General features: G+C 38.0%; 1 protein-coding gene across 7 annotated transcripts in view; it reads left to right on the top strand.

Annotated features, from left to right (window-relative positions):
- RFC1 (replication factor C subunit 1) overlaps positions 1–27,206 on the top strand; it is an 84,871-nt gene that overhangs the window by 25,459 nt on the left and 32,206 nt on the right. For 5 of the 7 annotated variants that reach the window (XM_036254459.1, XM_036254487.1, XM_036254440.1 and 2 more), the window contains 5 exons: positions 10,843–11,075; positions 12,284–12,361; positions 21,853–21,930; positions 23,096–23,183; positions 24,037–24,320. In XM_036254459.1, the coding sequence (XP_036110352.1) occupies positions 10,843–11,075; positions 12,284–12,361; positions 21,853–21,930; positions 23,096–23,183; positions 24,037–24,320 (761 nt within the window). The other 2 variants (XM_036254478.1, XM_036254468.1) reach the window with 2 other exon arrangements.

Below are 27,206 nucleotides of genomic sequence, written 5' to 3'. Positions count from 1 at the left end.
GAAGGTGGTGTGATTAAGCTTTCCAGAGACACCATGGTTAGTGAGCAGACAGCCATGGCCTTCAACTGTGGGTCAAGGCTGTTGCTATCGTGTGATTTTAGGTACACAGAAGGGTCAGATAATTTAAGCTCTGATCACAGATTTACTTTAACACGGGATTGTTTATTTCAGACCAGGTAGTTTTATTATTTTCTGAAGAGATGTCCAACATTTTATCTGAAATTTTTATAAACATGAGGCATTGCTTATATCATTCTGCTGATGGCGTAGACATGTGAAAGGGAACATTGTCCCTTGCTTTAGCTAAAAATCTTGGGGTATTTGTACCCCTCTAATATGTTCATTATTATCTACTATATTGCTTTTTCTTAGAATTGAGAAATAGGAAAGAAGCTAGTTCTTTTCTTGTTTTATCTTCTCATACTTTTTTATTCCTTGATATGATTAATGAATGAGAGCAAGATAAGTTTTTTTTCTTTCCTCATAAGAGAATGAAACTGTTAAAAAGAAGTCTATAATATAGCTAGCATAATAAAAGTAGAAATATAATGAATTTCAATAAAAGAGTGCAACTTCTTGAAATTAATAAACTGGAAAGTTCTCGGTCTTAAAATAATTTGTTTATTATTATTCAATTTTTGTTAAGTTAAAACTATAATTTTTCAATACCGGGTCATGAATAAATATTTATATTACCATTATAAGGTTAAGGAAAATATTTATGGTAATAATAGTTTTAAAATAAAAATTCTAACCTAAAATTGTATTAGTTGGAGATTGGATCTTCTTGTGAAAAAGGGTTCTGTGACATGATTGGGTCTTAAAACCTGTTAATTCCCAAGGTTAGAATTTTTGCTTTATTATTCCATGTTTTATCTTTTATACACCAACCTTTGTTATTTTGTGTTTGTGTTTTTTTGTGTGTGTGTTTTATTTTTGCAGTGTAGAGAGCATAGTCTTTAAAAGAACATGAGTTCTTGAGTCAGACTGCCTGGGTTTAAATCCTCATTTACCTTCCCTGTGTGTTAGTTTTCTCATTTGTAAAATGGTGACATTACTAGTATTTACATCTAAGGCCTTTGTGATGCTCAAATAAGATAATGCTTAAAGCCCTGGCTGGTTTGGCTCAGTGGTTAGTGTGTTGGCCCGCGGACCAGAAAGTCCTGGGTTCGGTTCCTGCTAAGGGCATGTGCCTTGGTTTCATTTTGTCCCCGGTCCTGGTTGGGGTCGTGTGGGTAGCAACCACTCAATGTGTCTCTTTCACGTCGATGTTTCTCTCCCTCTCTTCCTCCCTCTCTCTTTCCCACTCTATCTGAAGATAAATGCAAAAATGTCCTTGAGTGTGGATTAAAAAAAAAAAAGATAATGCTTAAAAAGCACTTAAAATAGGGTCTGGCACATAGTATATGCTCAATAAGTATTAATTATTGTTCTTATGTTTTGATTCTATTGTATACCTACATCTGCCCTTAAAGACTACGTTGAAGAAATTTTGCTTTTGCTTAAGTACTTAGGTCTCTCTTGGTTATGTAACAGTACTTTAGAAATGTATAAATTGTATTTGACTCACTTATGTTATGTGCACTATTATGGGGACTGCTTAGTTACATGTGGCTATTGAGCACTTGAAATGTGATTAAACGGAATTGAAGTGTTTTTAGTGTAAAATACAGATTTCAAGGGCATAGTACAAAAAAGGGTAAATTAGCTTTTTTGGGGGTATTGATTACATGTTGAAATAATAATAATTTGGATATATTGGGTTAAATAAAGTATATTAAAATTAATTTCACCTTTTTAAAAACTTTAATGTGAAAATTTAAGAGAAAATTTAAAATTACATATGTGGCTTGCATTTTATTTGTATTACACAGTGTTTTATAAACAATGAGAAACATATAAAGGAAATAACCTTAATTTAGAAAATAACCTTGTTTGAGTGCTTTTGTTTATATTATTATATAGTTCTTTTTTAAAAATTTTTTTAAATTTTTTTATTAATTAATTTTTGTTACAGATGTTTCTCCTTTTCCCCCCACTGATTCCCCCCTCCCCCTCCTTCCCTGCCCTTTCCCCAGTTTGTTGTCCATGTCCACTGTTCATGCATACATGCATATAAGTTCTGTGGTTTATCTCTCCCCCACCACCCTATTATTATACAGTTCTTTAGACCATATTATTATACAGATCTTTAGGCTTACCATTTAGCTCCATGACATATTTTTTGATAAAATCAATCTTGTTTGATAAAATCAATTTTGTACTATTTATTGATTTTTAACTACATTAATCTCCCAAATTACAGGAAAAGGAAAAAACTGCTGATAAATATCTTCATAGCTAACCATTGACTCCAGTAAAATGTTCTTGTAGGTTGGTAAAAACTGAATACTTGTACTGGGTAAATATATTTACTTTTAGCTGTTTAATGAAGTGAGAGACCTTGAGTTTGTTTGGCAGAGATGACCTTTTACTATCCAGTTTCATCAGGGGCTGGCGTTTGGTTGAAAATGGTGGAGGGTTTTCCCTGTGTTGAGAATTGTTTATGACTGATAATCTTAATTGAGCACATAAGTCCAGAGGCAGTTAGTGCTCTTGATGTTAAATGGGAAAAAACTGGAAATGGGTTCTCTAGATTAACATGTGACATGAGTGACCTGTGACCTGGGAAAATAGTAGTAGAAATTATTACTGGGGATGTGTGCGTAGCATTCTTTTTCCTAATTTTTAAAGACATAGTTTTGTGTACAGACAAATAGGAATAGATTCTGTATAGGATAGAGAATTTTTCTTAGATGTTTTCAGGGAAACCTGAAGTGGTTGAGAGAAAAATTTCCTTGAAGTTACAGGAAACTAACCACTGTGTATTTTATTTTTTTGACTGTACTTGTTCAAAAATTAATACTGATTTGTGGGCTAAAACTCTGTAGAAAAGAAACTAGTTTAGCATTTTTGAGGATGAGTAAAATCTTTAGATTAATATTATTTTAAATTACCTAAGTAACACATTACTAGAGTAAAAAAAGGCAATGTTCAGGCTAAGGTTGCACAAGACTTTTTTTATGGAAGAACCCAGTAGTTCTTTGATGTCCCTTATCCGCTTATGTTTTCATATCATATGACTTCATATCTTCTGCAAATTTGATAAACCTGTCTTTGTGTTTCTTTCTGAATCACTAGTAAAATTGTTTAATATTAAGGGACAAATGAACCTTCACACAAGTTGACAAAATTGAGGTGATTCATTATCAGTACTCAGAGTATAGCTGTCCAGTTTCCTATGAATAGTTGTTCAGTTACTACAATAAGTCTTGGTAACCACTGTTATTTGTCGTGTATTTCTCAATCTTGCCATAAATCAGTGCTTCTCAGTCAAGGGTGATTTTGCCTCCCAGGGGACCTTTAGCAGTATCTGGAGACATTTTTGGTCATCACAGCTATTGGGTACTGTGGCATCTAGTAGGTGACATGAATACTAGAACAAGAGATACCTGGACATCCACCAAATTGTCTTCTGATAGGCTATGCAGGTTTTCTAACCTTTGCATTATTGACATTTTGAGCCGAATAATTGTGGGGAGCTCACCCCAGTATTGAAGTATAGGAGATCCGATTCATCACAAAAATGGTGCAGAGATGGTATGTTTTGTTTTATTTCCATCCAGTTAATTAACAGATATTTATTGAAGATTTGGCACATGTATGAATTTTTCTCTACTTCCACAACCAAAATGACAGTTTAGGTTTTTTTTGACTCAGAGTATTGAAAAGGAACTTTGTAGAAAAAGGTTCAGATTCCCTTTTTAGTTTTTGACTTGTTGCTAAATAAATTATTTTTAATTTTTGTAACCAGATCTCTCTGGCATGGTCTCTTATTTTGTGTGTGTGTGTGTGTGTTCCTGACTGAAGGAAAGAAAATCAGAATCCCAAACTCTTCTCCAGAATTAGATTTTTTTCCCTTGGCTTGTAAGTAAATTTTTATTGGATCTGCACATTATATTCTCTCCTTTATTTGTTATCTTTTTAAATAGATGAACGCATCTAACTCAGAGAGGCAAAGCAATCTTTTCTCCCAGGCAATTCCTCTGCTGTATGTTGGATAATGCTAGTTCTACTTGATGATTGTTACCACATTTGCAGTTATGTTGTATATAAATAAAAATAAATGGTGTTTTTATAAGGAGACAGATAGCCTAGAGGGAGATTCCAAGTGTTCAATTGCCCATGATTTTCAACTAGATGTCAGAAATTTGACTTAGATTTATTTTTTATTGTTTTATTGCAAGTTTCTGGGGAGAGGAGAACACACATTTTGCCTTTGGCTTCTGACAAGGTAGGAACAAATTTAGGCTCATTAGAAAATAAGAACAAATGTTAAAAAGAAAGATAACTATAACTTTATTTGAGACATTAATCTGTACACATTGTGTAGGATTGTAAAATATTTATTTTACATGAGGATGGTCACAGAAACACCTGCTAAATGACTGCCTTTTGCAAGCAGCTAATTGCATTATTCTAATCCTTGGCCTCTTTTGCCTTCTTTCTCCAAAATGTATTGGTGTAGCCTTTTCAATATGAAGGACCTAATTAGTTTTAAGACAACTAGTTTAGAAGCAATACTATAGTAACAGAAGAACTGCTGCTTTTTGGGGGGTTTTCTAGTTTTATCAAGGCAAGATGACAGAATGCTTTCAGATAAGCCTGTGATTTTAGAGAGCAGTCAAGGGTGATTTTGCCTCCCAGGGGATCTTTAGCAGTATAGATAATAATCTTTATAGATTTTTTTCTTTATTGATTTTAGAGAGAGAGAAAGGGAGAGATAGAGAGAGATGGAAACATTGATGAGAAAGAACACTGATTGGCTGCCTCCTGCATGCCCTCCCTCCCCCCCAGGGATTAAGCCCACAACCTGAGGATGGTTACCTCCTGGTACATGGGTTGCTGCTCAACCACTGAGCCACACTGGCTGGGCCATATTTCTTTTTCTATGTTCACTTAATGAAATCTGTATTTATAAGAAATATCTATGCTTAGGGTCATGGATTTACTTTTTTTCATCTTAGCCACAACTGTAAGGAGTATGGGGAAATGCACAAATCGTGGGGTACTAAGTCAGTGTCAAATCCAGCAAGTCAGTTTTTTTTTTCTTTTCATAACTACTTCAGTAGAATTGCTACTATTTTCCAAGGGGCCTGGAAAGCTATTTATTTTGTGGTTAGCAGAGAAAAGGGGGCCATGTATGTAATTTTTGCTTAGTACAATAAAAGTACATGCTTGAAATTACATGCAGAACACTTCCATATTTTTTCCTTGAAAATCCATGTTTAATTATATTTTCACTCAGAAATTACAAAAATGTGAATAAAATTATGTATGTATTTAGGTATCATTATTTTCTGGATTTATAGCTTGAAGACATTGTTAAGTTTAAATCCATGTATCAAAGCCAAAAATTTAGGGCTTTATTACCCTCCGCTATTTTAAAGAGATCTCTATTAGAGAAGGCTCATGAAAAGAAGCTCCCCTTTTAGGCGTGACATTTATACCTGAAATGTTAAGGCTAATCTAAAAGAACAAAGTGATGCGTTTTTTTGTCTGTTTGTTTTTGCCAGCTTAATTTTGCTGTTTTCGTTAGTTTTTTTTAAGCTTTGAAATTTGGACTTAATTTTTTTTTTTAATCCTCACCCGAGGACATTTTCGCTTTTATCTTCAGATAGAGGGGGAAGGAGAGAAGGAGGACGAGAGAGAGAGAGAGAGAGAGAGAGAGAGAGAGAGAGAGAGAGAGAGAGAGAGAAACATACATCAATGTGAGAGAGACACATTGACTGGTTGCCACTCACATGACCCCAACCAGGGCTGGGAATGAACTGCAACCAAGGTACGTGCCCTTAGCGGGAACCAAACCTGGGACTCTGGTCCACGGGCCAACATTTTAACCACTGAGCCAAACTGGCCAGGGCTGGGCTTAATTTCTAATGATTGCATGGATCCTTTATATGGCTAGACCACAATTTATGTAGCATTTCCCTGGTTTTGATTATTTCAGTTGCTTAAATTTTTCATGTTCTTAATAGTGTGATGAATATATTTGTATATAAATATTTGTTAGCACCTCTGCTTATCTCCAAGAATTACTGTGCTAAAGGTTATGAACTTCTTTAAGGAAAGTGAAAAAACGGGGGTCCATGTATTGACTATGAGGTAGAACTAGTTGACTAAACATATGCATTATAAAGAATGTGGCATGGGCCCTGGCCGGTTTGGCTCAGCGGTTAGAGCGTCGGCCTGCGGTCCTGTGAGACCTGGGTTCGGTTCCCGCTAAGGGCATGTACCTCGGTTGCAGTTTGTCCCCGGCCCTGGTCGGTTGTGCAGGTGGCAGCCACTCGATGTGTTCCTTTCACATCGATGTTTCTCTCTCTCTCTCTCTCTTCCTCTCTCTCCCTCCCACTCTACCTGAACAAAAAATGGAAAAATGTCCTCGGGTGAGGATAAAAAAAAAAAAAAAGAATGTGGCATGTAGCTTAATGCTCACTAATGATAACTATTAATAATAATTAGATAAAAAGGTATCATGCAGTCTCTGGTTCTAATGACAGAATAAGCAGAGATGCTGGTAAATAATGAAAGCAGTAAGCAAAGAAAAGTGAGGAGGAGGGAGAAACCAAAGCCATGCTTTTTCTGTCTCAGAAATCTAAGGGGTTAGGGAGTTTCTAGGCGATGGTCAGTTTGTTGTAAAATATTAGATGGAAAACAAAACAAAACAAAATATTAGATGGAGGTTAAAAAGAAAAAGTGTGATATTAAGCTTTGAAATTTGGATATAGAAAGATAGGATGGAAAATCACCTATAATCTTCTATTCAGATATAAAAATTAACATTTTATTTTTTCAAATCTTTCAGTGTGAATTTAAAAGTATATATAAATGGATAGATGGATATAAATATATCATTTGACATCCCATTATATTACCTGCTTTTGTCACTTAAACATGTGAATATCTGTATGTTAGTAAATACCAATATACACTATAATTTTCTGTTGCATAGAATTCCATTACATGATTGAACATATTAATAGATATTTAGGTTGTTTGTTTTCCCATTGTATAAACAATATAAACTTACCTCTATCTCCAGCACCCCTCTTATATTTGAGCCTATCTTTTTTTTAATCTTCACCTGAGGACATTTTTGCATTTATCTTCAGATAGAGCGGGAGGGAGTGAGGGAGAGAGAGAGAGAGAGAGAAACATCGATGTGAGAGACACATCGACTGGCTGCCACCCACATGACCCCAACCGGGGCCAGGGGCAAACTGTAACTGAGGGACATGCCCTTACCAGGAACCAACCCCAGCCTCTCTGGCCTGTGGACCGACGTTCTAACTGCTGAGCCAAACCGGCCAGGGTTCTTTTTTGTCTAAACTGTTAGTCCATTCATCTTTTCTTGCCCTGTTGCAGTGTTTCTATACTTTTGAATGAACAAATGCTGTGATAAGTATTTTGTACATATATCTTTGTGTACTTGTTTATTTATTTTTACTGAATCTTAGAAATGGAATTGCTGGATCCAGTTAATTGGTATGCATATGTAAGGTTTTGGTACATACAGGGTGGGGCAAAAGTAGGATTACATTGTTGGTATGAAAATAATAAAATAAATAATAATACAAGAATAAACTGTTTTGCATATTCACAACTGTAAACCTACTTTTTCCACACCCTATATTGCAAGATTGTCCTCGTAAAGATTTTTACAGATTTACTATCATTGTCACATATCCCTACACCTTTGCCAACAATCTTTCTGATGTTCTTAGAAACTCCTGATCACTCAATTTTTAAAAATCTTTATTGTTGTAAGCATTACAGTTGTGTTCCCTCCCCCCCCATTGATACCCTCTTTCCTGCTCCCACCTCCCTCTGAACTCACTAAATTTCATGCCAGTCTATTGCAAATATTTATGAGATTCCTGGAGAAAGGAATAGTATTAGGGATTGTAAATACCTGTAATACTATTGTTTTCTGTTCTGAAGCTGTGCCATATAGCAGTGATTGATATTGTCTGAATTAAATTCTTAAGGACAGTTATAATATTTTAGATTGCAAGGAAGTTCTTGAGTGGTTAAGGAAGACTGTAAGAGGAAAGCACAGTATTTGACTGGGTCTGCTTAGTTCTGGGATTTTCTGTCATACTGCTTATGTCTAGGTGTAGTGGAAATAGAATGTTAATGCTTTTGGCATTTCTAAAGTAGGGGAAAAACTAGTCAAGGGCTGTCATTTTGTAGACAATTTAATTTTGTTCTCCATTAAGGAAATCCCTCCTTTCCAGAAGTACAGATGTTGAACTTAAAGCAAACCAAGTAAAAATTATAAAATTTAATAAGCTCTCAGATAAGATTAGAAGCCTTATATACACTAAATATGCTTTTAATTTTGCATTTACTGCCTAAGGTGATGTATTGGTTGTCTGTACTTGGCAGGTTCCAGTTTTGTGGTTTTCTTCTCTTCTTTTATTATTTTATTAAAGCCAGGGTATCGGCAATGTTGTTTTGAATCTTCTTTTTTTTTTTTTAATCTTAACCCGAGGATATTTTTCTGTTTATCTTCAGATAGAGTGGGAGAGAGAGAGAGGGGGAGAGGAAGGGGGGAGAGAGAGAAACATCAACGTGAGAAGGACACATCCACTGGTTGCCTCCTGCATGACCCTGACCATGGTTGGGGATGAACTGCAATCAAGGTATGTGCCCTTGGCTGGAATTAAACCTGCGACTCATTGGTCCACAGGCCGACTCTCTACTGCTGAGCCAAACCCACCAGGGCGTTTTGAATCTTCTTTTAAGGGCAATTTACATAATTTGTTTTGACTGCTAAGTAGAAAAGTTTGTTGTTGAATGTTACTGGTTTGGTTATGCTACAGATGAACTGAATCTAGGGTTTTCTTTTATTTTTTAATCTTTATTGTTGAAAGTACTACAGATGTGTTCCCCGTTTCATCCCCCACTGATCCCATCCTCCTCGCTCCCATCCTCCTCGCTCCCAACCCCATCCTGCCTTCCCCACCCTGTTGTCTGGGTCCATTGGTTATGCATATATACATATAAGTTCTTTGGTTTATCTCTTTCCTCCCCTCACCCCCCTAGTCTAGGGTTTTCAAATAGACCAGCCATAAATTATAAAAAAAAACTCTTTGAGTTTCTATAACATAATAATTAATTATGTCATTATTTTTGAGAAAAGGAAAGGAGTTTCAGATTACATTCTCAATGGCTATTTGTGCCATTATGGGTGATTCATGTGGCTGTTGTACTGATGTGGAATGTGATGATAATGTCCCCTAGCCTTTGCAAAGCCATCTGAATCAGATATTTTTTCCACTTCTGGCACAGGTGGAGAAGGACTTGCTCTCAGGTAGGGAGAACAGATGCATTTATGAGTGACTGAACCTTGTCTGCCAACTCTTGTTAACTTAGTGTAGAATTGAGATCTGGAAGTATATCAAGCCTTGGATGTGCTTAGAAAGATTTGTGAGTGAATCCTTCCCCCTCCCCCTGAGCTCTTGCTTTTCCAGAATAAGCTAGAATTCTGGATTTTTGTTTTTGTTTTATTATTTTCCCATCACCCTTCCCTTTATCAACTTGTTGTCTATATCTGTGGGTATGAATGCATTTTTAGTTAAGCTTGGAGGTAGACTGACTATAGTTGAAAACAAGTAAAACAATGCTTTAATTAAAATTTTTTTGGTTGGAGGTTAAGAATGTTTATTGGAGTGTGGGGTGAGGTATAAGTTTTAGGAAAAGTGGGCTTGCAGGGCACAGTGGACATCTTCAAGAGACATCTGGTACATTCCTGCTTTTTTTTTTTTTTTAATCCTCACCCGAGGACATTTTTCCGTCTTTTGGTCAGGTAGAGTGGGAGGAAGAGAGAGGGAGAGAGAGAGAAAGAGAAACATTGACATGAAAGGGACACGTCGAGTGGCTGCCACCCTCATGACCAACCAGGGCTGGGGACAAACTGCAACTGAGGTACGCACCCTTAGCGGGAACCAAACCCAGGTTTCTCTAGACCGCAGGCTGATGCTCTAACCGCTGAGCCAAACTGGCCAGGGCCATTCCTGCTTTTTAAATGGTGGATTCCTTTCTTACATTTAGTAATCAGAAAATTATAAGAGTTTTACTTCGTAAAGTTTATAGTTTCATTTTAATATAAATATAAAAATTAGAAAGTAAGGATAAACCCTTTTTGATTTTTACATTTTCTTAGGTATTTTCATGTTTGAGATGGCAGCCACCAATAAATAGCATACCTAGTACCTAAGACCCTTAGCAGATGCTTGTGGTTGAATGAGGGAGTCCTTGAGAGGAAGTAAGACCCACTTACACTCCAATTTATGAAGTGACCTCGTCTTCACGATTACCTTTGAGATTTTTTTTTTTTGATTTGTTATTAGACCAAAGCAAAAGGTGTTTTCTTTTTTTTTTGTTGTTTGTTTGTTTGTTTTTTATCCTCACCCAAGGATATTTTTCCATTTTTTGTACAGATAGAGTGGGAGGGAGAGAGAGGAAGAGAAACATCGACATGAAGGGACACATCGAGTGGCTGCCACCCGCACGACCAACCAGGGCCGGGGACAAACTGCAACCGAAGTACGTGCCCTTAGTGGGAACCGAACCCGGGTCTCTCCGGACCGCAGGCCGACGCTTTAACCGCTGAGCCAAACTGGCCAGGGCTGTTTTCTTTTGTTAATCACTTAACCAAAGGAAAAAACCTGGTCGATGTGATTCCTTGATATAATTGGAATTGATGTTTTATCAAATAATATTTATATTCCATTTAAGATGAAGAAGATGACTTTATGTGTAAGAAGGCAGCCTCTAAATCAAAAGAGAATGGAGGATCTACAAATAGTTATCTTGGAGCATCAAACATGAAAAAGAATGAAGAAAACACTAAGACCAAGAATAAGCCTTTATCACCAATAAAACTTACCCCTACATCAGTGCTTGATTATTTTGGAACTGGAAGTGTCCAAAGATCAGATAAGAAGATGGTGGCAAGCCAAAGAAAAGAGGTGAGTGTTCTACATGCAAGCAAGAATGTTCATTTACTGTTATTAATATGAGGAGAAATTTGGATGTTGTAATAGGTCAACATATTTTATTGATTAAAATTTCCTATGATTATGGACAAAATGTTTTGCCACAATTGTAGAGGATGAGGAAGTTTGACTATTTAATTTTTTTATATTTGAAAGTGGGAAAAGATCATTTACAATTTAGTAAGAAAAAATGATAATTCTCAGAATTTAAATTAAATACTTAGAATGTAAACTCATTTTACTATTGACCTCAGCTAGACAAAATTGGACAATAAATTTCCCAAATGAGGTTATAAGTACATAATTTGTATATATATATACATTTACATATATGTTTTATATATATATGTGTGTGTGTGTGTGTGTGTGTATATATATATACACATACATATACATACATATATACACACACTTTATCCTCACCTGAGGACATTTTTTGCATTTATCTTCAGATAGAGTGGGAGGGAGAGAGGGATGGAGAGAGAGAGAAACATCGATGTGAGAGAGACACATAGACTGGTTGCCACCCACATGACCCCAACTGGGGCTGGGGACAAACTGCAACTGAGGTATGTGCCCTTAGTGGGAACTAAACCCGGGTATCTCTGGTCTGCATACCGATACTCTAACCGCTGAGCCAAACTGGCCAGGGCTAAGTACATAACTTACAAATAGAGCCTACCTATGCTACACTTTTGACATTCTCTACTTTGGCTGATGTTAGATTCACCTTTTTCTAGAAATTTAGGAAACAGAAATACAGGTAAATTATAGTGAAAGTCTCCTGAGTTAAAGCCTGTCAAATGGTGTGTGTGTGTTGATTTCATTAGTGCCTCCATAGGACAGTGTTATCCTTTTCACATATTGATTCGACTGCTTCACAAACCAAGATGTTAATCTACAAGTGCTTTTTGGGGGAGGGGAGCGATGTTACTTTTCTTGAACATTTCAATAGAATTAAGCGAGAACCATCTCTCTGCAGAATATTTGCTCATTAGGAAATCAGATGTGGTCACTGAGTAGTCATGAACATGACTTGCTGGCTGGTGGGGATTGAGACTGACTATTTCATTACTAGTACACTTAACTCTCACTGGTATATTTAATCATTGCTATCAAGAAAAACATTTTCTTTTTAACAAGTTTTATGCTGATCTTGCTTGATTTTCTTTGAAATACAGCCTTCAAAAAATGCAAATGATTCCAGATTAAATGATGAAGCCATTGCCAAGCAATTGCAACTTGATGAAGATGCAGAGGTACTGTCATTTTGTTTAGATGTCCTTGACAGCTTGATGTTCTGACTTGTTATTTAGTCTACCCAGGCAAACAAGATTATTCTAGACTATTTTGGATTGAGCCTCATAGTAAGAGTTATGTGTAAAGTAAGTTAAAATCTAATATATGAACATCTGAATTTATATAAAATAAGAGCAGGGGGATATTATTTACTTAGAGATTTATTATTAAATTAAAAAAATTTTTTTTCTTTATTGATTTTAGAGAGAGGAAGAGAGAGGTAGAGAGAGAGAGAAACATTGATGAGAGAGACCATCAATCGGCCACCTCCTGCGTGCCCCCCACTGAGGATTTGACCCACAACCTGGGCATGTGCCCTGATTGGGAGTTGAACTGGTGACCTCTTGGTGCGTGGGTCAATGCTCAATCACTGAGCTACACTAGCTGGGCTTATTATTAAGTTTTTTTAAATGGAAAACTCCTTTAGTGTAGTTAAAATAATTTAATTTGATCATATTCTTTTCTTTTCACAGTGCGTAATTTCATCCACTCCTGTGGCTTTAATTAATAAGGTTATGCTGGTGGTCCCTAAATCTGTTTCCAATTCAGAGTGCTCTCTTGAGCTGTAAACCATATATTCATCCAATAAATATTTGTTGAGCACTTACTGAGTGCATGGCACAGTTCCAGGTGGTACAGATACTGCAGTCAAAAAAAAATTATGTTGCTCTGCCGGTGTGGCTCAGTGGATTGAGCATTGCCCCATGGACTGCAAGGTTCTGGTTCGATTCTTGGTCAGGGCACAGGCCTTGGTTGTGGGCTCGATCCCCAGTAGGGGAGGGGATGTGCAGGAGGCAGTCAGTTGATGTATCTCTCTCACATCAATGTTTTTATATCTTTCTCCCTTCCGCTCTAAAAAAAAAAATCAATAAAAACATATTTAAAAAATTATATACTATGAGGAAAACTAAAGGGATAGTTTTTTTTTTTTTTAAAGAATAAGCAACTTTATTACATGAGCTAAGGTAGGAGGCAAGAGGATTTATTTGCCTTTGTGGGCCTTAATTTTCCTCGGGTAAAACTCCAGCTCCTTACCCTCTAGCACATAGCTACCTGCTTGGCCTCAGTGGCATGGTCTTAGAGCGATGCATGCAAGAAGCTTGCCCTGCTGGAAGTCCTTCTCTAGAAGACTGCTGATAGTGGCATTCTTTTTCCTTTCATAATATTTTTCTGAATTTTCTTTGGTCGTTTTTTATTTAAAATCTTTTCCTTCTCAGGAGTCAGTGTGGCCCCTTCTTGTGGCTCAGGGCAGTGCATAGTCGGGCTCGCACCACTGTCCATACAATGCTGTCAGTGAGCACGATGCAGTTCTTTATTAGGGTCTCGGTGTGGACCAGTTAATTGTTGGATACAATGTAGACAACATCAATAATCCTTTGCGAGTACAACACCTGGGACCCAGGAGAAGTCCATGTCCAGCCTCAAGGCTTGGTACTTGCTGCCTCCTCGCACGTGGGCTGGATGTATGTGGCGGATGGTAATTGTAGTGTTGGCAGCAGATGTCCCAGCTCAAACTTTTTACTTCTTGTGGTAGGGCTTTCTTTTGCCCTGGATTTTGCAGAACTTCTGCCAGTTGTCCTGAGATATGCCCATGGTTTGGCGGCAGATGGAAAAAGAATGAGTCTTCTATTTTAAGTAGAGGTGTCAGGAAGGTCCCTTTGAGGAAGTGATATTGGTGCACACAATGAAGTGATAATGCAAACCATGGGGCTGGCTACCTGAAGGAAGATTTCCTCTAAACAGAACAGCAAGTGTAAGCATCCTGAGGTAGAAGAGTTTGAGAAATGGTCCACTGCACATACTCTTAAGTCATGACAAGTCATCAGTACCTACCAAAAGGACTTGGGTTGGTAAGGACTTTGGTTTTTTTTTTCCTTTGAGAAGAAAGGATTATTAACCAATGTCACCCTAATAAATTCAATAAAAATTAAAAAAAAAGAAAGGAGGGCCCTGGCCGGTTTTGCTCAGTGGTTAGAGCATCGGCCTGTGGTCCCGAGACACCCAGGTTCGGTTCCGCTAAGGGCACATACCTTGGTTGCAGTTTGTTCCCGACCCCAGTTGGGTCATGCAGGTGGCAGCCACTTGATGTGTCCCTTTCACATTGATATTTCTCTCTTCCTCCCTCTCCCTCCCTCCCACTCTATCTGAACAAAAAAATGGAAAAATGCCCTTGGGTGAGGACAAAAAAAAAAGAGGGCTGCAGCCAATCATTGTTAAACATAGAGTGTTTTCTAGGAGCTGTTCCCCTCTGGCTCTCATTGGCACTCGCGTGTGTGCTTTGCTGCCCACTGTTAAGTTTCGCTCTGCGTTTTGTGAATCCTCAAGGCCACTGGTGTAGTTTCCGGAGTAGGGCCCTTCGCAGCAAAGCTGGGCCCCCTTCCTTGCATACACCCTTGGGGGGGGTGGTTACCAGGGAAACTAGTTTCGGAAAATGGCTGATCGTTTGCTCTTTCGTGGGCACCGGGCTTCGCCAGTGTTTTCTCTTTGGAATTGCAGCCTCAGCCCAGGCCTATTCAACGAACACAAGTACTGCCATGGAGAGCCCAAAGCCCTCACTGGAATAGTGCAGCGCTCCTTCCTGTTCTCCCTCGCTTTCTCTCTTGTTTGCCCCTTTCCCTTGCCGCAGGACATGGAAGCAAAGTCGCATATTAAGGCCCTGCTCTGGCTGGGCGAGGTGCAAAGGAGTCCTGCGCGGGGCCCCTGCAAAAGGGCGCAGAAACGGCGAGGCAGGCCTTACCCGGGTGTTGCTTGCTTCTGTGTTTTGTATGCTTTGTGAGCTGACCTCACAGCCTAAAAAGCAAGGGCTGCAGTTAAGCAGGATAAGCTCAGGCCCAGTTCATTTAATCAAGCAGGCCTTTTTAGGTGCTTACTCTGTGCCAGGCAGTTTTCAAGGAGCTTAGGGATACAGCGTAAACTACATCCCTTGCTCTAAAGGAGCTTGACATTGTAGACTGGGACGTAAGTTGAATGACATGAAATTATATGAATGATAGGGAAAGGAGAGAAAAGTGTACTGTTTTAGGTAGGATAGTCTGGAAAGACCTCTTTGATATTTGAGCAAAGAGCTGAATGAAAACAGAGGGAGCATTCCAAGGGAAGGATGGCCCGGGCAGAACAGCAAGTTAGAAAACTCCCGAACCCTAATGTGCTTGGGAAAAAAGCAAGGAAGCCAGGGTGCTTACAGCGCAGGGAGTCTGGATGAGAAGATTGTGGGAAATAGGATTACTTGTGACATGGCAGGGCCCTGATTAAGCTGAGAAAGGAGATGGAAGCCATTGGATGGTTTTACTCTGGAGAGGGGAATGATTTGTAAAATGGTGCATAGACTGTTGACCTTAAAAAGTGCAAGCAGGGCCCTCGCTGATTTTTCTCAGCGGTTAGAGCCTCGGCCAGTGGTCCAGAGAGACTCTGGTTAGGTTTGCTAAGGGCACGTACCTCAGTTGCAGTTTGTCCCCGGCCCTGGTTGAGGTCGTGTGGGTGGCAAACAGTCGATGTATCTCTAACACATGGATGTTTCTCTCTCTCTTCCCCCCTTTCTCCCTCCCACTCTGTCTGAAGATAAATGCAAAAAAGTTCAGTGAGGATTAAAAAAAAAGTGCAAGCAGAAATATCACCCAGGAGACTATTTCAATAGTCCAGGTACTAAAAGTATGGCCCCTTGCCATCAGAGGGTAGCAATGGAAATGTTGAGAACCAGTAGGATTCGGAACATATTTTGAAGTAGAGCCAACAGGATCTACTGATGGATTGTAAAAAGAGACAGAGAGACAAAAATGACTATATCTATATCTATATCTATATATCTATTTTTTGGTACATGCCCCTAGTGGGAACTGAACCCAGGACTCTCTGGTCCGCAGGCCGACGCTCCAACCGCTGAGCCAAAACGGCCAGGGCTAGCTATATATATATATATTTTTTTTATAATCAAAGCATCTGAACAGTGGTTGGTTCTTGCTAAAATAAGAAACACTGGAGCTCAATTTGGCTGATTGGCTGGAGTGCCGGCCTGCGGACCAGAGAGCCCTGGGATAGGCTCTTGCCAGGAGCACGTACTAAACAAAATATTTTTCTTTCTTTCTTTCTTTTTTTTTTTTTATCTTTATTGTTGAATGTATTACAGATGGTCCTCATTTTTTCCCCCATTTCCTCCTCCTCACTCCTGCCCCCCTCCTGCCTTTTCCCACACTATTGTCTGTGTCCATTGGTTATGCATATATGATTTTTGGTTTATTTCTTCCCACCCCTCACCCCCCTTCTCTGTGAGGTTTGTCAATCTAGCAACCAATTTGTTCTTCTTAATCCCTTCACCTTTTTCACCCATTCCCCCAACCCCCCTCCCATCTGGCAACCAACAAAATGTTCTCTGTATCTATGAGAATGTTTCTGTTCTGCCTGTTCATTTTGTTTGTAGATTCCATTGTTGATAGATATGTATTCATTGCCATTTTGTTTGTTCATATATTTTATCTTTTTCTTCAAAAACACGCTTCCACATTTCATATAATAACGGTTTGGTGGTGATGAACTCCTTTAACTTTTTCTTGTCTGGGAAACTCTTTATATGGCCATTGATTCTAAATGACAGCTTTGCAGGATAGAGTAATCTTGGTTGTAGGTTGTTGCTTTTCATCACTCTGAAGATTTCTTGCCACTCCCTTCTGGCCTGCAAAGGTTCTTTTGAGAAATCAGCTGACAGTCTTATGGGAACTCCCTTGTAGGTAACTAACTGCTTTTGTCTTGCTGCTTTTAAGATTCTCTCTTTGTCTTGAACCTTTTGCATTTTGATGATGATGTGTCTTGGTGTGGGTCTCTTGGGGTTCATCTTGTTTGGGACTCCTGTGCTTCCTGGACTTGTCTGTTTCCTTCACCAAGTTAGGGAAGTTTTCTGCCATTATTGTTTCAAATAGGTTTTCGGTTTCTTGTTCTCTCTCTCCTCCTTCTGGCACCCTCAAGATACAAATGTTGGCAGGCTTGAAGTTGTCCCAGAGGCTCCTTACACTATCCTCATTTTTTTGGATTCTTTTTTCTTTTTGCTGTTCTGATTGGGTGTTTTTTGCCTCCTCCTATTCCAAATTGATGGTTTGCTTCGTGGCTTTACCTACTCTACTATTGAATCTGTGTAAATTATTCTTTATTTCAGTTAGTGTCTCTTTTATTTCTGACTGGTCCTTTTTATGCTCTTGAGGCCCCCACTAAGTTCACTGAGGCCCTCACTAAGTTCATTGAGCATCCTTATATGCAGTGTTTTGAACTCAGCATCTGTTAGGTTGCTTATCTCCATTTCGCTTAGTTCTTTTCTTGGAGATTTTTTCTGTTCTTTCATTTGGGACCTGTTTCTTTGTCTCCTCATTATGGCTGCCTCCCTGTGTTTGTTTCTATGTATTACTTAATGAGAGGTATGGGGCTAGCTGAGACCAGATGCTGCTTGTTTGAAAGAATTTAGGAAAACCTGAAGCAGGATCCAAGACAGGCCAATCCTATGGTAAAGCAACTGGCAACAGCCTGGGTGGGCCTGAAAGTTGAGTGGGGCGGGGCCTCAGGGAATCACCAGGGTGGAGCTACCAGCGTGAGCCAGGTTGCTGGAGTCCCAGATATGGCAGCTGTCTGCCGCCCCAGGGAAGGGCTCACCAAAGGAGCAAAGGCCTCTGATAGCACGTTTGTCCCCGAGAATGCCCCCTCTCCAGCCCTCGCTCCAGTGCCAAACAGCTCAGTTCTTCCCTGTATGTCTCTGGTGCCCCTCGAGCTGCCTCCCCTCCAAGCTTAGAGGGAGTGAGTCTGATAAGTCCGTGCGCGGGCCCTTTAGGAGGAGCTGCCTGGGGCTCCAGCCGCCTCAGCCTCCCTGAGCCTCAGTTCCCGCTGGTTTTTCCAGCCAGAGGTTATGGGGACTTCTCTTCCTGGCACTGGAACCCCGAGCAGGGTGCCTGGTGTGGGATGAGGACCCCTCAGTCCTCAGAGAGGACGTTCCCAGCCGAGGTGTACTCCTGATTTTTATCCGCCACACGTGGGTGTGGGACCAGCCTGTCTGCCCCTGCCCTCCTACCAGTCTGGATGTGGCTGCTGCTTTAATTCTGTAGTTGTGGGACTTCCATTGAGCTTGATTTCAGGAGGTTTTGAATGGTGGTGGTTCTGTAGTTTACTTTTTTTTTTTTTTTTATCCTCACCCAAGGACATTTTACCATTTTTTGTTCAGATAGAGTGGGAGGGAGAGAGAGAGAGAAACATCGACGTGAAAGGGGTACATCGAGTAGTTGCCACCCGCATGAACCAACCAGGGCCGGGGACAAACTGCAACTGAGGTACGTGCCCTTAGTGGGAATTGAACCTGGGTCTCTCTTGACTGCAGGCTGACACTCTAACCACTGAGCAAAACTGGCCAGGGCTAGTTGTAACTTTGATGTGGTTGTGGGCGGACGCTATACTGCGTTTACCTACGCTGCCATCTTGACCGGAAGTCTTGGTAAGGACTTTGGATTTTAGTCGCTGTGAGGTGAGAATCCATTGGAGTATTAAATAGATGTGACATGAATTGACAGATCTTAAAAGAAAATTATTATGGTTGCTGTGATGCCAATAAGTCATGGTGGGGCAAAAGCAAAAGCAGATGAGTTTGGACACTTGTGGTAGGGTAGGTAGGTGAGAGATGATGTTGGCTTGCACCAGTGTGGTAAAGGAAAGAGAGGTAGTGAGAAGTGGTTATAATCTGTGCTTTGAAGGTGCAACTTTCAAGTTGTTGATAGGTTGGATGTCAGGTATGAGGAAAAAGAAGATTCAAAGGTAGATTCTGTGTATTTTGGCTTGAGCAACTGAATATTTGTTTAGATTGGAACACTGGTACAGATAATTGAAGAATTTTGTTTTGGACATGTTATGCTTGAAATACCTGTTAGGCTTCCAGATAGAGATGCAGAGTAAGTGGTTAGATAGTGGAATCTGAAACTCAGTGGTGAGGTTTAAGCTGAAGACATACATTTGGGAATCACTAGCATTTGTATGGTATTTAAAATCTGTGTAACTGAATGGTATCATAAGGAGAGAAAGTTAATAAAGAAGAAGTCTTAGGATTGAGCTCTGTTAAATTTAGAGGTCAGGGAGAGGAGGATGGTCCAGCAAGGAGAATTAAGAAAGAGTTTCTAATGAAGTAGGGAAATGAGGAGAGCTTGGTATTTCATGGAAGCCAAATAAAGTATTTCAAGGGGGAGTGTACATCTGTTAGAAGTTCCAGACTTTGCTACCTACTGTTTGAGGTACCCTTCCTGTTTATTAGCTTAAGTGTGACTTTCTCATGTTCCCTAAACTATATAAGAAACCCCTCTTATATCCTCCATTGTACCCCATTGCAGCTACTATTAATATTTGTTATACTTCCTATTTAAATGTCTTCCTGTTTATAGGCTATAAAGTTCACCCACCAGGGTTGTTTATGTCTCATCAACTATTATGCCATCACTGCTCATTTTAGTGCATGGCATATTGTTGTCAGAGAATAGTATTCTGATCTTTTGGAATATATCTGATTTGTTCCCATTTTATTAATTTGGCAGTTTATAGTTTGTGTTTTCAGAATCTTTTTCCATTTTATTTGATTACACTGAATTACATAAACTATAAACCAAGTATCCATATGACTCAAAATAGCACAAATGGCCTAGGTAAAATTGTGAGGTAATGTTTAGGGACCTGACTTCTTTTTTTTAATTCTCACCTAAGGATATTTTTTCATTGATTTTTAGATAGAATGGAAGGGAGGGAGAGAGGGAGAGAAAGAGAGAGACATATTGATGTGAGAGAGACACATTGATTGGTTGTCTCCTGTAGGACCCTGGCTAGGGCCAGGGATCGAACCTGCAACCCAGGCACATGCCCTTGACCAGGAATTGAACCCGAGACCGTTTGGTCCAAAAGTTGACACTCTAACCACTGAGCCAAACCAGCCAGGCAGGATCTGGCTTCTTACCTCATTCTTTCCAAACCAGGTGTGGTACTTTGTATCACAATTCTCTATTTTCTCATTCCTGTCACATTCTTTCAGAATCCTCTTTGGGTAATTTATTAGTCTGATGAAGAGTTTTTAGGGTGTTAGTGACTGATGATATCTTTCCTGATTATCTCTCTTAAGATAAACTCCTTTTTCCCCTTTCTCCCCTCACTTTCACCTCTTTGTTTATTCCTTTAGTTGTGTGCGTCCAGCACCTAAGTTATTAAGTTAGACAGTATGTTAAACATCATCTGCTGTGCTAAACATTGTATTAAAATATAGTACTTTTGATCACATGATGTCATAATCACCAATAATGAATTTCTGATGTATTTAACTTTTTTCTGTCATCTAAATCATCTAGAATCCTTTGTTCTAGAAGTGTACTACATAGTGTCAAATTTTGGGAAAACGGTATGGGGTCAACCATAAATTCTCACAGTGCCACTGGAGGTTTAGAGTTTGAAGGGCCTTTTATGGTGAAGTTTTCATATATAAACACACACACATATATATATATATATTTTTTTTTTTTAGCAATTAGATGTGTACTTCAGGTATGGTAAGGAAATATTAGACAACAGAATAGGTAGATGAGCCTCCCTCTGGCTTATAGTTCTGTGTAGCTTGATTTGGTTCATTTCTTAACAAGAAAAGGCTTGGTTACTGTGTTCTCAGCAGACTTATGCTAGTTTCCAAGCCTTTTTAGGATTGAGTTTTTTTTTCATTTGTTTGAGCAATATAGGGATGCCTTTGTTCGATATTACATTAGGCCATTTTATCAGGGGGCATTCACCATTTAGTTTCTAATGAAAAATGTATTTCTCTGCTAGGCATTCTTTTCTGAAAGAGCTCCATTTTGCTGAAAGGGAGAATGTCTGTGCTAAAATTAGCAGCATGTTAGGAAAACTTCTATATGATGATTTAAATTTTCAAAAGTCAGAACAGATACATTTGAACTAGTAATTGAAAATAGGAATTTGATTATATAAGTGATAGTTATATTTGTGTGTACCTTACTGTGTTTGTAAAGAAAATGTATAATTTTCTTGATTTCTTTATTCACTGTTTTTTTTGTGCTCTCCAGACTAGTGTTTTTCTATTAGGATGAGATTCTTTTCAGAGCTTTTTCTAGAGCTTAAAATAAATAGAAATAAGAGATCTGTAAGTATTGCATTAGGACTATTAAGAAAAAAACGGTATTTTTCAAACTTTGTAAGTGAGAAATAAGACTTTAAAAATATGCTCAGTTTATCTGTCATGCCTGCAAAACTAGATATTTTTGTTCTGAAATCTAATATGGCTTAGTGAAACAAACTTGTGATACTTAACTGTTAATATTAAATGGAAAAATGTCATAGTTACTTTCTGGAAAATGTATTCCAGTTTTTCTTTGTATCATGAATTAAACATTTAAAAACTTTCATTTACAAAAAGAATAAAAGCAACTCACTCTGTTAACACTTTTTACAGTTGGAGAGACAATTGCATGAAGATGAAGAGTTTGCCAGAACATTAGCCATGTTGGATGAAGAACCTAAGAGCAAAAAGGTGGCTTTTTATTGGGCCGTTTGCGCTCTGACTATATAATACAGATCAGTGTTCCCTTTCATACTTATGTATTCTAAGCTCTGGAAATATAGCCATGAGTAGCTCTTCTAAAAAGAAGCTAAATTGTTTTAATTTATAAAAACGTTTTTGAGGAAGCTCATTGAGAAACGTATTCTTCCCAAAGGAAGGTTGATAGAGCCAAAGCCAAACAGAACCCTGCTTCACAAGACAATGAATTGAAACTTTTGCTTACTGTCTGTCACAAAGGGGTTCTTATACTTATTCCGAGAATAATGCTTATAAAGATTCCTATGGAACTTGACATTTAATAACTAATATTTACCATCATTTTGGGAAGTACAGTTTTGCTACTTCTAATTAGTTACCTTTAAGATCTGTATTAGGACAGTCTCAAATAATTAGTATATTTTTGGGAATCTTTAAAAGCATCAGGATTTTTTTTTAAGCACTTTATCATCAAAAAATTAGACTGACTTATTTTGAATCCCATTCTGTTAATATTGTCAGTATCAATATCTGGCTGTTTAAAAAGATTTCACAGCAGTCATATGTAAGACACTAGTGTGTGCAGAGGACTTGATCATTTGAAAAGCCTTATTCAGTACACCTAAAGACATTCAAATTATAATTGTTAAAAAAAAAAAGACCATGTTGCACCCCAATATGTGGTGTCTTTGTAAAAGGCAGTTCTGAGGGAGCCCTGGAGAGAGAATGGATTTTTTTTCTCTTTTGAGAAACTGTTCTCTTATTTTTCTTTTCAGCTTTCCATTTTGGATTTATATTTTAGTTTTAACCTCATAATGCTAACAATTTAAAAATTGAGATGAAAGAAGCAGAAACAAGGCTTTCATTTCCAGACTCACAACTTGGGAAGAACTGGGATAATTTTTTTTATAGAATGTATTTTTTGTACCCTTTTCATTTGTTTTCTTATCTGTAAAATTAAAAGTAATAAAACATTCTTCATTTGCCCCAGAAATTTTGTGGATGAATGAGTGAAAATTTATCGTATTGTCCTGCTACTTTGGAAGATGGCCCTTAAAATTAAAACTTAAATTAAAAACTTTGGTCAGTTTTAACAACGTATTTTGTGGTAATAATTTTCCTATCATTTGTCACATTGACACTTTAAACATTTTCTTAGGCTCTAAAGGACCCAGAAGAGAGAGAAACGTTTTCATCTGTTCAAGCCAATTTAAGTAAAGCAGAAAAACATAAATATCCTTATAAAGGTAATATTAGAAAAAATGTAAGATGAAACATTTATTTTTATAGAAGGAAATTTATGGTAACTTTGTTTAAACATTCTATTCAATAAATGCCTTATATTGTTAAGTAGACATTATTTCATAGGCATATTGGAGCATGTTCTACTTAGATACTCTGAAAACTGTTGAAGTATTAGCTGGTGCAGAATACCTTTCTGCTCTATGATCATTGTGAGAAAGGTTTTATAGCTCTTGGCTTCATGTTAATTTCCAAGTATAGCGTAACATGTGGACTACAGTATATGAAGACAGAACTAGATGTTTCAAGCTCAGAGTTAACTGATAGTGTTCAGGTCATCTGAAGCTCTCCTGCTGATTGTCCAAAGGTTTTATTTTTTAGTGGTCCTGATATCTAACCATCTGCTAGTATAGATGGTCTTAATCCTATAAGTAAATTTGTTCATATAGTAACTTTTAGTCTTGAAATCTCTCAGGATTTGCAGCTTTCAGACTATATTACAGGGTTTTTTGTGACATCCTAGTCATTAAGTTGTCTCATGGTAAATTTCAGATCACTGAAGGTTATCTGTGGAATAAAGTCCGTGTTCTTAGATTTGGTTTATCATGTTATTTCAATTATTGAGTAATTTGTATTTAAAAATAGATCCCTTAATTTGAACTGGTTATACAAAGAAGTAATATACAAATGTTTAATTTTTAAAAATAAATATGCTATATAAAGAATTAAAATCTTAATGTAAACATGAAATCACCTATGACATTGTGCACTAACAAGATTACTAAGAAAAATGCAAAAATAATCTTATTATTGGGTATCATTTCCGAAAAACAACAATCATATTTTCTGTTTTGCTAGTAAAAACAGAACAATTTCTGGATGAAAGAAAGAACTGCAGTCCTAAGAAGCAAACTAAATGTGAAAGTTTAAAAGAATCTCAGCAACATTCCAAGTCATCAGCTCACAAAATAGGAGAAACAACTTCTAAAGCTAATTCCAAGCTGACACTTTTGAAAAAAAAGGAAGAGAGTTCTTCTAAAGAAACAGAGCCTTTGTCCTTGAAAAGAAAAGAAAATGCCATTGAATTGAAAGGAGAGACAAAAAGTCCTAAGAAAACCAAAAGTTCTCCTGCTAAAAAAGAGGTAGAATTTTCTAAAAGTGTATCATGTTGGGGCTATGTGTTGATCTGGGTTTGATTATTTTCAAGTTTTATTTCTAACTTTGTAAGTCATTATAGTACTTTTAAAATACCATCTTATTTAAATGCTATTGCAGGTCATAGGTTACAAATATAGCTAAATTAGCCAATATGTATTGAATGTTATTGTGTATCAGATATTGTGCTAAAACATATGGTATCTTCACAACAGCCCTGTGAGATATTTATTTTTATTCAACTTTTTTTTTTAATCCTTGTTGCATGGGAGAGAGGAAGGAAAGAGAGAAAGAGAGGGAGGAAGAGAGAGAGAGGGAGGAAGAGAGAGAAACAGTGACGTGAGAGAGACACATCAGTGGTTGCCACCCACACGACCCCAACTGGGGCCGGGGACAAACTGCAACCGAGGTACATGCCCTTAGCGGAAAGCAAACCTAGGACTCTGGTCCGCAGGCCGACGCTCTAACCGCTTAGCCAAACTGCCTAGGGCTCAACTTTTTTAAAATAGATTTTTAGAGAGGGAGGAAGGGAGAAGAAGGGGGTAGGGAGAGAGATACATCAATTGGTTGCCTTCTTTACGTGCCCTGACTGGGAATCGAACCCTCAACTTTCTGGTGCATAGGATGATGCTCTAACCAACTGAGCCACACTGGCCATGGCTTTATTATTCAACTTTTAAAGATGAGTGTACAGGCTGAAAGCATTTAAGTAATTTTTACAAGATTTATCCAGCTGGTAGGTGACAGAGTTAGCTTTGAACTTAGGACTTCTAGGCCAAAAAAAAGCAGTATAACATGGTGGCTCTGCAGTGGAGTCTGGAGCCAGTTTCAGATCATAGTGCTTTCATTGAGCAGATGTGTGACCTTGGTCTGGCTACTTGCCCTCCTTCTGCTTTGTTTTCCTCATTTGTAAAATAGTCATAATGAGTTAATATCTAAAACCACTTAGAACAATGCCTGGCACATAATAAGTGCTATATAAATTTTTGCTGTTATTAAAATTATTATTTGTATTTGTCCTTGTATAACAATGTTGAGATACTGAAATCATTTTTAAAGGAAAAAAACAGGTAAATAATATGAAATGGTTTTTAGAAGTTTTCTGTATTTTCATCTCCAGTTTGGAACTACCGTAGATTCATAATGAGAAGCCACAATTCCTTCAAGCCTTCTAGACACTTAGAATTAAAAGTAGAATATTTTAACTCTTGTATATTTTAACTGCTTTTTACCATAATTTTTTAGTGCAGATCAGTGAGATAGAGGTGATTTCAAGTTTTTTTTTTGTGGTCAGTGCTCATAAATACACTTAAGGGAACAATGAACTTTTTAGTCTCCGATTTTTCTTCACTAAATACTTACCTGGTTGGTGAGTTTTTCTTCAGGCACTCTAAACATGTTGAGTTTTCAGAGGCTTGTCTATTTTCATTAAAGAAGAAGAAATCTTCAAGTGAAATTGTTTTTCTTCACTGTATTTTTCAAAGTTGGAAAGGAAATGACTTTTAGGAGAGAACTTTTACTGAAGCAGTTTTGAAAAAGTCTGTTTAATAAATTCCATCTATCTTGGTCAAACAATTTTGACTTTATAAATGGGTGTACTTCAAAGTTATTTTATAAGGTGTTTTCATTCAGTATTAGCTTTTTCATTATAACATTTAATGTTATAAATAAATAAATTTTCCATTTTGGTATGTATTGGACTTCTCTGTGAAGCTTATTAAAAATATCGTTTTCCAGGGGACATGGGCTGGGCAGGTGTATATTTTTTTTCTTTATTGATTTTAGAGAGAAAGGGGGAGAGAGAGAGAGAGAAACATCGATGAGTGAGGATATTAGTTGGCTGCTTCCTACATGCCCCTCACTGGAGATTTGGCTCACAACCTGGGCATGTGCCCTGACCGGGAGTCGAACCAGCGACCTCTTGGTGCATGGGTTGACGCTCAGCCACTGAGCCACACCGGCTGGGCTGGGCTGGGCAGATGTATTTTAATAAGCTTCTCAGATGACAATGGACATAGACAACAATGCTTGTGGGGTGGGGGTTGAGGACAGGATAGGGAGGAGGATGTCTGGGGAAGGGGGAAGGAGAAATATCTGTAACAAAAATAAATAAATTTAAAAACAAAAAAAAGCTTCTCATATGATATGTATGCACACCAACATTTGAGAACCACTGTTAAAATGTAGTTAGGGTCCAGGACCAATCTGTAATGGTTTATTTAACTTAACCAAAACAGCTTACTTATTTTGTTAATTAAATCACTTATTTGTATTGAAATAATATTTTGTCGACTCTCAAAAGGTATTTGAGGTACTTACAAGTTAAAAATAATGTAAAATAGGAAGTAGGAAAAAACAGACCATTTTGTAGTGGTTTTTTTTTTTTGGTACGTGCCCCTAGCGGAAACTGAACCCAGGACTCTCTGGTCTGCAGGCTGATGCTCAAACTGCTGAGCCAAACCAGCCAAGGCTTCTTTATTTATTTATATATTTATTTTGATATGTGCCCCTAGCAGGAACCAAACCCAGGACTCTCTGGCCTGCAGAGCAATGCTCCAACCGCTGAGCCAAACCGGCCAGGGCATAGTGGTATTTGAATCAGAATTATCTAGGCTGTTTTTTTTCTACAAATACACATGCCTTAGCCATACCCCATATCTTTGAATTAGAAACTCAGAGTGAATCTAGGGATATATAGTTTCAAAAATTTCCCCAGGATTTTCTGAGACACCCACTGTAAGATCTCCTGAAATAGAATAGGAGAGATTAACCTAGAAGGGAGAGTGGTGGCGTATGGAATGTGTCTGCTTTATTTATTTAATTAATCAATTAAATTTTTAATTGACTTTAGAAAGAGGAAGGGAGAGGGAGAT

Source organism: Molossus molossus, unplaced genomic scaffold (assembly GCF_014108415.1).
Source record: "Molossus molossus isolate mMolMol1 unplaced genomic scaffold, mMolMol1.p scaffold_m16_p_1, whole genome shotgun sequence".
NCBI lineage: Eukaryota > Metazoa > Chordata > Mammalia > Chiroptera > Molossidae > Molossus > Molossus molossus.
This window is presented reverse-complemented; position numbering and strand designations above follow the sequence as displayed.